This window comes from Poecilia latipinna, unplaced genomic scaffold (genome assembly GCF_001443285.1).
Source record: "Poecilia latipinna isolate Pla-1442-1.1 unplaced genomic scaffold, P_latipinna-1.0 Scaffold1155, whole genome shotgun sequence".
In the NCBI taxonomy this organism is placed as follows: domain Eukaryota; kingdom Metazoa; phylum Chordata; class Actinopteri; order Cyprinodontiformes; family Poeciliidae; genus Poecilia; species Poecilia latipinna.
Genome location: NW_015113771.1, coordinates 190,913 through 203,698, shown reverse-complemented (window position 1 = coordinate 203,698; position 12,786 = coordinate 190,913). Strand labels below are relative to the sequence as shown.

Below are 12,786 nucleotides of genomic sequence, written 5' to 3'. Positions count from 1 at the left end.
ATCTCCTGAATTAGGTCAGTTAGTATTACCAAAATCATTCATATCCCCTAAATGCCAAAATAAAAAAGTGACAGATATTCTTTTAACTTTCCTTAAATTCAGAAGTTTAGTGCATTCTTCCACAAGCAAACAGGTTTTTCAGAATGCTGGTGCAGAGTGTAGGTTCAAGCTTAAAGCTTCAAGCTTCTCGCTGTCAGAACTTTACATGAACAAGCTCCAGCCCAGCTACATCAAAGTAGCAGCTAGCCCTTCATGTGGTCCTTTGAATATGCTGGTTTCTAGCATATTCCTCATCCCCTGTGATTAAGGCCAGCTGATTGAGTATCATACCAAGGTATCAACAGAAGAACACATTACTTTCATAACCATTGCCCCTACTTGTCGAGATCCAATAATCATTTTTCAAAACTGCTCACACTCATCTCTTCAAGCTTCAAGCTAATTTTTTTTCTACATTTTCTTTTTTCTCTGGACTTTTTGTACTTTTCTGCCAAATATAACGATGGTTGTTAAAAACAAAACAAAACAAAAAAACCCATCCATTTCACTGTCAGAAGACCAAAAGACATGGCCCCAAATGTTAAGAACATCTGAAAGCATTTGGAAAAGTGCAATCTGGGTTTTTTTATGTCCTTATTTCTTTTAATGTTGCACCGCCATTGTCTCTTTTCTGAACAGAACATTCCCATTTTGTTTGTACTGCTATATCATAATAATAGTAATAATCAGGCATATTAAATTATACCAGAGTTACTGATATCAGGTGATTTGTTTAGCTGTTTCTATGATGTCACAAAGGAAAGCAGACTATTTTAGGTGTTGCCTTAAAATAAATCCTTAGGTGTCTCTAATTATCTAAAATGTTGTGAATTAACCTGACAACCCTGCTTCGTAATTTTAATACATGAAAGTAATAACTACAACATCTAAAAACATACTATTGCTCATTGTTCTGGCTGTAAACAAATGGAAATGACTTAGATAATAGTAATTTACCTTAAAAAATGACAAACGTTTTGTCTGATTTCTTGACAGATTGTGAAAAAAACCTTGTATTTTAATGCACGTATGAAACATGAACTCCTAAAAACATAATACACTTACTTTCTCCCCTTCCAGCCCTGGTGGTCCAGCAACGCCAGGAGGCCCAATGAAACCCTAAAAAGAACAATTCCATATCATAACATTGGGACACATTATATGAATACTTTTAAACAATATTTAATTGGGAAAAAAATTCAAACTAAACTTTTTTATTGCAGATATAAAATAAACCTGTTTTATATTAACAAAACACATTCTTTCAATTAAAACTGAATGATTCTTTAAAAGCAATACAATTCTGGTTTTACAGCTGTTGGCTAATACTAGCCAAAAAGTAGTACTTGTGAGCATTTGGAAGTCATTTTTAAACCATGAAATAGTGCCAAAAATATCTGTGACAGGGACAGTTGTTCTGAGAAAGTGACACAGTTACATTTGAACTGTGTCTTCGTGGAAGTCCTCCGAAACATGTATTGGGAAGCCTTTAAATGATCTGTAACGTTTCATCTCCAAAGCACTTCAGGACTGTTTCCCAAAACACTCTTTTATTTCTTTGTTAAAGGGAAAAGGAATAAAGCAAGAATACTTTGCTCCAGAGCTTTTGTTTTTACATAATTTAGTTTAACGGACCATGAGCCCGTTAAACCCGATGGTCCTCAGATTAGTCATTAGAAACACATCATGATGACTGTGCAATACGTAAAGCTTCAAAGTTAGGATACAACTGCAGCCAACAGTGACTCATATGATCATAAAGTGTTTTGTGAAAGCACCCACATCACTGGAGCACAGCCTTTCACCTTACAACAAAAAACAGTTATTGTTTCATTGGGATTCTTGGTGACGGCTAAACACAAAATTACATAGAATCATGAGCAGACATGGAAATTGTAAATTTCTTTAACAAGTAAAAATCTAAGAAGTGTGGTTAGCACCCTTGAATCTATACTTTGCAAAACCCTTTTTTTTTGCTATCACAGCTGCAAGACTTTTGGGGTATGTCTCCTGCGTTGCACGTCTATGAAACGTTTGCTTGTTGATGCTTTATGAGTGGGAAGTCAGAAAAACACACAATTACACAAAGATAGACTATATTTATAAGTAAGGAAGCTTGTGAAGGTAATATGTTGCACAGAATATTATTTAGAGAACCTAATATAAATGCACTCCACACTTTTCAGATCTTCAGGTGTGCATGCATTTGCCACGTTCCTCCCACTTTACAGTGACATGGTACATTGTGTTGGTCTGTTACAAAAAATTTAAGAGGTATGAATACTTTTGCAATGTACTGTAAACAAAAAGCTTCAGAAAAGGAAATTAATACATCATTGAAAGCAGAAATACAATGATTTGACAAACTGCTGCACAGAAATGTTCTGTATCATCTTTGTTCTTTTCATGCATATGTCAGTGTGTTTCTAACTCGCCACGTCTCTTTTTCCTACACTTCAGCCTTATCAAAGCTCTTTCTGTCCTTTTCTCCATGCCAACCTCAGCCTGACACTGTAATCCCAGCTATCCTCTTTCTCCCAGTTGCAGTTTTCCACATAAAGTCCCTTTCTCTCACCAGCTCGTTTAGTCATCCCCTCTGTCTGCTTTCAGACTTTCTCTAATCTATTTTTCCTCCATCCTCTTCTCCTCCCTTGATTTTCTTGTTTTTTTTGATGGGGGCATTCCTCTGTGAAGAATGAACTACAGTTAGAAGAACAAGTGAGGCTTCAAAGTGACAACCCGATGTCACACTAGGCCTCACATGAGGACTCCCCTAAGGCGGTATGATGAAAATGCGAGCCTTATCCTGATCTTTCTCTATGGAGCAAAGTTAAGCACCTGACACCGTCTTGATCCTTTCAGGAAATGAAGCGTTTAATCCAAAGCTGTAGAAGAAAAGAGGGCAGAACAGGAGAGGAAAGCTACTTACGCGGACACCTTTAGGTCCGGGGCTACCTTGTGGCCCAGCTAAGCCCTAAAAGAAAAACAAGGTTTTGATCAACAAGACACATTTTTGAAGAACAGGCATGCTCATTATCAGAAAATGTCATTCTAACTTAATACACACTTAGACAAAAGATTGCTATTGTCAGCTGGATGAAAACCTGAGAGTATATTGGCATTCAAATAATTTAAATTAAAATCAACTGAGTGTAATGAGTGTAGAGAAAAGCAGAGCAGATGATATCAGGGAAATTTTACTGTAAAATGGATTCATGGAGAAACGTTTCTTGTGTTTTTCACTGCACCTGCCTGCCAGGGTAACCTGCAGCTCCAGACTCCCCGGGAGGTCCCGGTATGCCCTTCAGTAGGAAAAAGAGTGAGAACAAGAGAGAGAACGTGAATGAACGAATGAATGAGATCAAGTGGAACGGATGAACTGAAAGAGGAGAAACACAGGCTTCTGCTGCTGCGGTCTGCAAGAATAAAACACACACTGTTCAGTCCAGACAACCCCGTCTGCTAACTGTTGCTTCCTGCAGAGCTCCAACCCGACCCGCCCTCTCTTACTGTCTTTTTTTTTTTTTTTTTAAACTAACCTCATTTGTTAGCATTTTGACAACCTGGAAGGTGTTTCCAGCAAGGAAGAGTGGGGTTTAAACTGAGGAAAAAAGAAAACACTGACTGCATTGTACAAACTGATGTCCTTAGATTCACACAATCTGAGTTTTGAGAGGGTGCAAACGTATAAGTGTCTGCATGCATTTTTACTTAAATAGTATCATCACAAACTATAGCTTGATATCAAATAAGGATGAGGCATCAGTAAGAAAATACTGCCACCTGGAGATGGGAGTAAGCAGCCACATAAACCCAATGTTTTTGACCATTTCTGTGGAAAATTAGCAATTGTGCATCAGTGCGAAGAAATGCAGGGAACTGGAATCACACAAAACTGAAGGGACTGACTGGAATTCAGTCTGAATTAAAAATGATTACTTACTTGTTCCCCTGGTGGGCCAGGTGTACCTTGATAACCCTTAAGACCCTTCAAAATTAGAACAAGAAAAATATTTTTAGCATACTTTTAAAAAGAAAAACATCAGAGAACAGACTACAGGAGTGATATACAAGAAGCTCAACAGTTAGTGGATATTTTGTATGCAATACGGGAGTATATATATGACATAAGTCAAGAAAACATTACAGAAAATGCCAAAATTTGTACAAAATTATAGAAAATAAACTAAAATAACATTAAACATAATTCATTTCCAGTATAGATAAAAGAAATAAATAATAAATAATAAAAACTACCAAATAAATAACTTCCTTGTCAAGATATTTTTGAATCATAAGTATTGATGCCAGTCAAGTCCCTATATGTATATTTTCTGTCCATTTCACCAGGTTTTGTACAGACAATAAAAAAAAATCATAACCCGTTTTCAAATGATCGTCTAATTTATAGTCTATGCTATTTTTTTTTATTTATTTTTTTTTTGACATAAATGTCGACCAACAAAAAATTCCCTAATGGTCATTTTATTTCTGGAGTGATGACAGCAACTTCTCATGAACTGCTTCAGATTTTGTGACACATGAACTTTCACACTAAATTAAAAATGCACAGGGGGGTAAAGAGCACAGAGCCAGTCATTTCCTCTGAAATGACCTGATATGACACAGTGAGTGTGATAGGTATATTAGGTTTAATGAGGGTAAACACCAGTGTGGTCTCCTAGGGGTCAAAGTTAATGTAGACTATGTTGAGAGGGAACATATAAAAGTATTATTAGTAGATTACTGAAACAGCTGCACTGGAAGGACTGTGAGCGGCACAACAGCCCACTGTAACAACACAGCTGTCATCACGATCAGAACCGATCTGAAGTTAGGTGAGACCAGCCAAAAACAATTTCATTACCAAACCCATTCAAGCCAAACACTGACCACACTCACATAACAATCTGAGTCAACTAATGCATGTTGACACAAGTAAAATGCCTAAGTACTTGTGACGACATCTGGTCAAAATAAAATGCTGACTACTTATCAACTGAAACATGCGTAACTTAAACTTTGGCAATGTGCAAACAAGTCCGAGCAGTTCAACGTAATAAATGCCTGCTCCAAAGCAACACAAACAAAACTACAGTAACCAGGAATACATTGCTATGTGTTACCAAAAACTGGATACGGTACATAAAAAATCAAGGAAGTTAAAAATGCACAATTAATCTGTTTTTTTTGTTTTGAGGTAAATATATTTTAGTGATGAAGACAAAAACTACAGCAACAATCTTCTAATCTTTGTTTAACTGAAGTCCTAAACGGGGCGCGGGTTTTAATGTTTTTATCTTTTTTAATCTTTTTTTTGCTTTTCAAAATCTGTCTCACTGTTTATTCTATGTCACATGCTGTTTTTATTTTAATTATGTAAAGCACTTTGAAATGCCTTGCTGCTGAAATGTGCTATACAAATAAAATTTGATTGATTGATTCTAAATAAAATAATTTAAGAAATTGTGCCTTGCAATGTGATCATTTGAAATGATCACATTTTGCTATGCCACAGGAAAATACCTAAACTTTGGCTAGACCTTTTGAAGACATATACATAAACTCCATCTTTGTCGAAGCTCTCGTATCTTCCATCAGGTTTTCTTTGTGCATCAGTTTGCATTTAGCTCTTTCCATCTGTCTTCTCATTTTGGCTAACAAACAACACATTTCCTTAAAGTTTCATAAATGCCTGATTTGTGGAGGACATTACTAATCACCTATGTTTTTATAGATTTGAAATTGTGCTATACTTTTTTTCCATTTTTGGATGAACGGAGCTCCTTAAAACTTGTGATCTTGTTTTGAACTTCTCCATAGCTTTATCCCTGGTCTGTCAGGTGTGCTCCTTGGTCTTAATGATGCTGCTGGTTTGCTTTGGATTCTCTTCTTCTTTTGTAAAAACGATGCATATCTACATTTTTACAAGAAAAAAAAAACTGCTGGTGATGCTCAGAGTGCTGATGGAATGGCAAACTTGGCAAAATAAGGCTGGTTTTGATTCTAATGTTTAGAGATGTAAACAAAAGTACTCTACACTTTTCTGAATTTTATTTAAAAAATGTAAAATCATGTATCATTTCACTTTCACTTCACAAAATGTGTACAACAATTTGTTGGTCTAACTTGTCTTAATAAAATACACCAGAATGTGGCTGTAATGTGGAAAAAATTAATTGGTATGAACACTTTTGAAGAGGTAAGACTAATAAAATTAGATTTTCATGATATAACAATATATACCTTTAAAACTGTATAATTCCAACTAAACCTCAAATGCAAGCACAAAGTTTCCTACTGATTCAAAGGCTGTTTTTGTTGCCTTAATAGCAGCTCATGCTTTACACACAACCAGAAAACCAGACACATTTATTCCTACCGGCAGTCCTGGAAATCCTTTCGGCCCAGGTGAACCAGGTGGACCTCTGTCACCCTAATGACACAAACACAGACAAATCGCAAAAAGTTAACAAATATATTAAAAACTAAGTAAAAATTAAGCCAACAGTGGAGGTTCCTTCAGTTATGTTAGTATTTATTTAAATGTCTCTTTTATGCAGTACAGTTATTTATAATTTCCCTTTTTCTGTAATACTGCTTTAAGATGTTTGCTAATATGGGTGCACACATTTAGTAAACAACTGAGATATGTTTAGGTTGCTAATCGCTATATTTATTATTTTGCTGAGATTTAGTGGCTGTGGGAGAGGACCGGTTATGACGTAACACCAGGAAGTGGAGCAATCCATCAGGCTGCTGGGAGCAGGGGACGCGACTCTGGAGAAACTACCAGTTCAGCCATTGAGAAACATTTTTGATGTTAGGATGTTTTAGTTTTCACATGTGTGTTGTAGAGATCATTTGTTGATTTGGAATAGTCTCCTTGGTTTTGTCATTGCTGGTTTTAGTCTCCTTTCTCTCCTCGTTTCTTGCAGACAAGCCTTTGTGTATAAATTCCCCAGAATGTTCATTGTGAGAGAGCAGTTAGTCAGATTTGTCTTGTAAAAAGTTATATATTTGATGACATAAGTACTGCCACCAAATTAATTCAAGCACTTTTTTAAAAATCACAATCTACTTAAATGCTAAAAGAGTAAAATGCACTACTCACTACTAAAATAAAATATAAAAAAACGCTGTGAAACAAATAGCAAATAACACTAAAGACAGCGTTTCTCCATCTGTTTAAGCCTTGCTGCTTCTCATCAGAGTAACAAACTGGGAATGATTTTGGCTGTTAAAATAATAAGAGAGAAGTCTACAACCATGGAGATAAGAAAGACATTGTCAGAACAGTCAGTCATTATGAGAAAGAAGAATGTTTTTTGGTTCCTAATAGTCGAAGAGGTGAAAGGCCCAGTCTAAAATGAGATAACAGCATGACTAGCACTTTAAAGCAGCAGTAGCTTGAGTGATCCATTCGTCTCTAACTGTCGCCTAGCATTGCACACAGCGGTCAATGGGAACTCCAAGCAGAGTGCAGAGGGTTTCATCTTCCAAACAGCATGATTTTATTAAAAACACTTCTTCGGTGCAAACAGAGGCAGAATATGTACCATGTTAATATTTCAATATTCAGAGTTTTATTTTTTAAATAACTCATCAATATGACATTGCAATGACGCCTTATAAATACAGCACTAAAATTTTGTTTGTAACTAATTCAACTTTAATGTCTTGCTATCAAGAAAATATTGCAAGGCAAAATAACTTCTGGTATTTTTTTTTTTCTTTTTTTGTTGAGTACAGAAAGTGATGAACTTGATGGAATCAGGATGCATGTCATTAGATCAAGACACTTAGCCGTGCTGCTCAGGAAAATCATTACTTTCATGGCGTTTGGACGAAAATGAAACGAGGATGGAGCGACTCAATAAGAGAAAACAGCTGTGGTGACGTCACACAGATCAGTGTTAGCAGCATGATTCAGAAATGTTAAATGAGGGAATAAGAAGTTCTTATAAAAATGAGGAAACACACACAAAAAATTAAACTTGAAGTAGTAAAGCATCAAACAAAGTAAATACTTAACATGAAGCAATGTGTCATAAATAAACATTTGCTGTTTGTGTCAGACTGTGTTGGCTTCTTAAAAAGTTTACCTTGCATTATACTGTAGGGTAAGCGTGTTTTGGTTATGAAAATGGATTAGTTAAAGTTCATATAAGTAAAGGCCAATGTTGAAACTGGGTGACAGAATGATCCTAAGAGGAAAGCAGTTAACTGTTGTCTGGGTTCACCTGCGGCAAACAGGTTGGAGGTGATGGATCAGACAAAATGCAGCCTGCTAACTCTTTATAGAGCAGTGTTCCCTCGCCTGGACGTGGGTCACCGTCCTCCGGAGAAGAGCTGGGGTGACGCCGTGCGTGGAGATTGGACACACTGGAGAGAACCTTATGACTGAGTTTTTACCCACGGAGACCAGACAGGCACAGTCCAAAAAAGAAATGTGGGCTCATCCATCACTAGTGGGGCGATGGCGACGATAGTGGTGGCAGTTCGTCCCTCAATCGGTGGATTGTCTGTCTGCCTCTGTCGTTGTGTCCTTGTGCAACATGTGCATGAATGGGTGAATAACTGAATGTAGTGTGAAGCGCTTTGGGGTCTGACAATGGCCTTGACAAGTACGCACCATTTTACTTGTGGGAGCGACCAAAGCGATGACCAAAGGCAGGGACCTTGGTGGTCTGATCATCAGCTACAGACGCCATTTAAATCGTTTGGGGTTGTAAATAAAATAATGTTGTACACATATACTTGAACTAATAATAGATAGGACTGCATGATTATGCCACATCTTGACTTGGAATAATGATCCAGTGTTCTTTGAAAAAAATTTTACGATTCTTTCTCTCGTCAGGATTTTAAGTCAGAGTCAGGTCCGGGCCTTTTTCTGGCAAAGTTATTGATTCGGTTGTTTGTTTTTGTTCATCTTTGTGTCAACAAATGTGTTTACTCTTAATATTCATCACATATTGTTTTACCTTTTGCCCTGGCGAAGCTTGGCCTGGAGAGAGGCCCGGGTCTCCTTTTGAACCCTGGAACAGAAAAATGGTGACAATGTCAGCTGGTTTTCAGGAACAGTGGGAAAAAGTTGAAGACCAAAGGAGCATTTTTGACCTTCACACACATTATAAAACTCCAACTACTGCAAATTTATGTAAAAAGATTTGCTCTCTTATTCAACAAAATTTTAACACAACATAGTGACATGAACCAAGTTATCGTAGCTTATCTCACAATGTTTCCAAAGCTATAAAGAAATGTTCTGACATCTACCAGGTGTTCCATGCCTGCTCTGAAATACCTGTGCTTATTTACTCCACGTTTATTAGACCCCATATCTTTTAAACATATTTCCTTCCACGGCTCAGAATTTCCACAAGAACAATTTAACATCAACCAGGTTTTGAGAATCATGTCACCACAGTTTGACATTCTCCCAGCGAGGCATACAACCCAAAAACTAAAACTCTGTCCTGTTTGAACAACAGTCAGCAATGCGTGAAGCCACTGACAGGCTCTTTTAAAGTGGATTGTTTGAACAAATCATGCAGTCAGCCAACTCCTCTGCTCGTGTTCACAACATATTTCAGTGAGTGATAGTCTCTCTAACCGAATCAAACTCTCGCTTATTCCCTTTATTGCCTGAGTTCCAGGGAGTTAGACTGACTCATCAACTAGTCACTACGGTATTAGACAAACTTTTTATTTGTCTTCATAAATGTGGGCGTATCGCTGGCAGGAACAGCTAGTCAGCAGGTGGAAGAGTGTTGGACAATAACTGAGTGAAGCTGAGCCAAGTTTGCCTAGTGAATCAAAAAGATTCAGAAGAAAACCATCTAGCGCTGCTGTTTTATTTTACAGGATCTAAAACATGCAATAGTTCCTACTTTTTAATCTATGCTGCATTTAACCCTCCTGTTAGTACAGCAATAAAGTTCCTGGGTCATTTTGACCCGGGGAGGGTTTAATCATGCAATAGTGTCAGAAACCAAAAAAGTCCTCCAAAACATTTTTGTATCTGAGTATTAACTCCAATCAATATTTGTGCAATTATGTTTTTTTATTTCTCACAAATAAAGGATCAATGACGACAATTTACTCATTTGCTCATTTGGACATAAAAAATGGGAGAAAAAAAACCTAGACACAAAAAAACTATAATTTCCTTGGAATTGATCTTTTGTAAAATTTGTTATATTACATTTTGATTTTTTTTTTTTTTTTTCCAAGGGGTGATCTTTATAATTGAACTTGAGACACACATACTGTTCTGGGTCAAATTGACTCGCTGATTAGAATCAATACAAATGAGTCATGCAGAGAGTATTTATGTTTTCCCCACTTCTGCTGAGTGTCACTCAGTGTGGGTGGAGTTTGTCCACAGGAACAGAAAATGTTCCGGTCAAAAGTTGTATGAACACCTGCTTTCTCGCAGTTCATAGTGAAGTAAAGAGAGTAGGGAGAAAGTGGGCTTGTGTGTGTGTGTGTGTGTGTGTGTGTGGTGAAATATGGTTCATAGCTGCAAGGAAACATATAGAATTGGACATTTTCTGATCTTTTTTTACCCTTCAACTTGTCTAATTGACCCGGACAGTATTTATGTAATATGTACACGCAGGGGGGGTTGCAAATGTGTAAAATGAATAAATTTCCAATTTATATGTAGAGTGCACCTATTAAGACAAATATAAAACGTTTCATGCAAAAAAAATACTTCCAACAGTTTTTAAAAAAATTTTAAACTTTAAAACGGGTCAATTTGACCCGCAACATAACAGGAGGGTTAAGACTAAAAGTTAAGATAAATCTGTTTATCACTGTTAGAGTGGAAGACCTACTGATCTTTTATTTCTCTGCCTGCAGCATGGCTTGCTTTGTATGCCGGCGATTACACGGCGCAGCCTCGCTGTGGCAGCCATCTAGGAAAACTGCTACCACAAACATCTGCTTGAGGCTGCCCACATCCTTACATACTTCTACCAGCATATCTGTCCCACACTGGAAGAAAACTCACCAGACATGTTTCCTGCTTTTGTTCTTCCTATTTATTTTATAAGCTGTGTGGCTTAAAAGCTGAAACTGACATTATGCGCTGTGGCAAACCACACGAAACCCACGATCAGGTCTAGAACCCCTGCCTTCTTGATGGTTTATAATCTATTTCATCAACAAAGTTTTTCTTCTTTCCCGTCGCACAATGACGACACATTGCCTGATTATCTCAGCTGCTAGCAACATCTGGCTGCGCCTGGGTTAATTCCACTTGCACACAACCTCTTCTCCTCAGAGAGCAGCATGTTGATCTCATCAGTTTCCATAATTAAAGTCATTTGCACTACAATAAAAACTGTGTCTACATTTTTGTTAGAGTGAAGGATTTATGAGACAGTTTAATGAGCCTCTGACATCACCACAATATGGTCTAAAGAACCATTGGTCTTATCATTGGGACCACTGTTCTTCATATTGTAGATGGATCTGCTCTAGTACACCTTATTCTAATAATTGCTTTACGTCAAGTGTTGCAGAAGACTGATAATCACTGATAATCTGCTGTGTTGTAGAAGGAAAACACTCAAAACAAACGAGGCATCAAGCTACAGTAACTTGTACTGTAATGTTTGTATGTTTCTGAGATTATAAAGTCAAACATTTGTGACACAAAGATACAGAAATCCTCAGAGATTGATGTGGTAAATTTAAGAGATGTGCATCTGAAATGCAGTTCCAGGATGTTTCCCTGTATCAGAACATCATCTCCCTGATGCAGACTCGGTGCTTCAATGGAGCAGCTTGATCCTCACCGTCTCTTGGGTGCATCCTGGAAGTGTTTATGGTGAAAGCTTGAGGAAACTCGCCAAAATTTTTGACCTAATTCATACAGGAAATGATATCCAATAATAAAGAAATGCTTGTGAACTTCTGACCCCAAGTTTCTCTAAATGTTTTGATATTTAGCCGACAGAAATTATATTGTTAATCCATACAGACTGAAAACAGAAACCTTTAGCCTGATTTAATATCAGACAGTGAGAAAATTAGGGTTGTATTTTTTGCAGTGATCACCTTGTTTAGGCTCTTTTCTTTTTCTGTCATGATATGCAGTGTGGTGGTGAGGCAGAGAATGCTGAAGACCCAGGTTGGAGATGAATGATGGCTTAATGATGAGTAAATAGCTCAACCAGTCCAACGAGCAGGCAGGACAATGAACAGAAAGCTAGGCTAGACACTGGTAGCAACTGAACGTAATAAACAGACCACAACCAAGAGCTGACGCCGTCACAGGACAGGTACGGTTCTACTGTGATGGCCAAAACCAGAAGACACAACAAACAAATGACACAGGTGGCATTAAATAGACAGAGGGCAATCACTAAACGAGAAACACCTGGGGACAATCAACATGGACACTTACTAGGTAGAAACCAAAAATAAACACACAGAAAAACTCAAATCCTCACCTTTTCATGCAATAAATTTCCCTGATTCTGCATCAGCATGGCTCTGAGCTCTTTGGACAAAGGCTTTCATAAAAACTATTGTCTTGTGTATTTCTTGTAGTGGTTGACATGATTTACAGTAAAACACCGTTAATTTTTTTACATTTATGACGTATATTTTACTTTGTATTGTATGAATACCTCACTGTAGTGGATAAAATTTCAGGCTTATTCATGTTTTCACATGTTTAGTGAAGCAGCAATCTCTCTCTCTCTCTCTCTCTCTCTCTCTCTCTCT

At 37.3% G+C, this 12,786-nt stretch overlaps 1 protein-coding gene across 1 annotated transcript in view; it reads right to left on the bottom strand.

Moving 5' to 3' along the window:
* Positions 1-897: 897 nt before the first annotated feature.
* The window catches only part of col24a1 (collagen type XXIV alpha 1 chain), a 41,094-nt gene continuing 29,205 nt past the window's right edge, over positions 898-12,786 (bottom strand). The window contains exons 6-11 of the mRNA XM_015053033.1: positions 9,027-9,080; positions 6,422-6,475; positions 3,983-4,027; positions 3,288-3,341; positions 2,969-3,013; positions 898-1,158 (exon numbers count right to left, since the gene is read on the bottom strand). Of these exons, the coding sequence (XP_014908519.1) occupies positions 1,084-1,158; positions 2,969-3,013; positions 3,288-3,341; positions 3,983-4,027; positions 6,422-6,475; positions 9,027-9,080 (327 nt within the window). The 3' untranslated portion in view covers positions 898-1,083. The remainder of the gene's footprint in view (positions 1,159-2,968; positions 3,014-3,287; positions 3,342-3,982; positions 4,028-6,421; positions 6,476-9,026; positions 9,081-12,786) is intronic.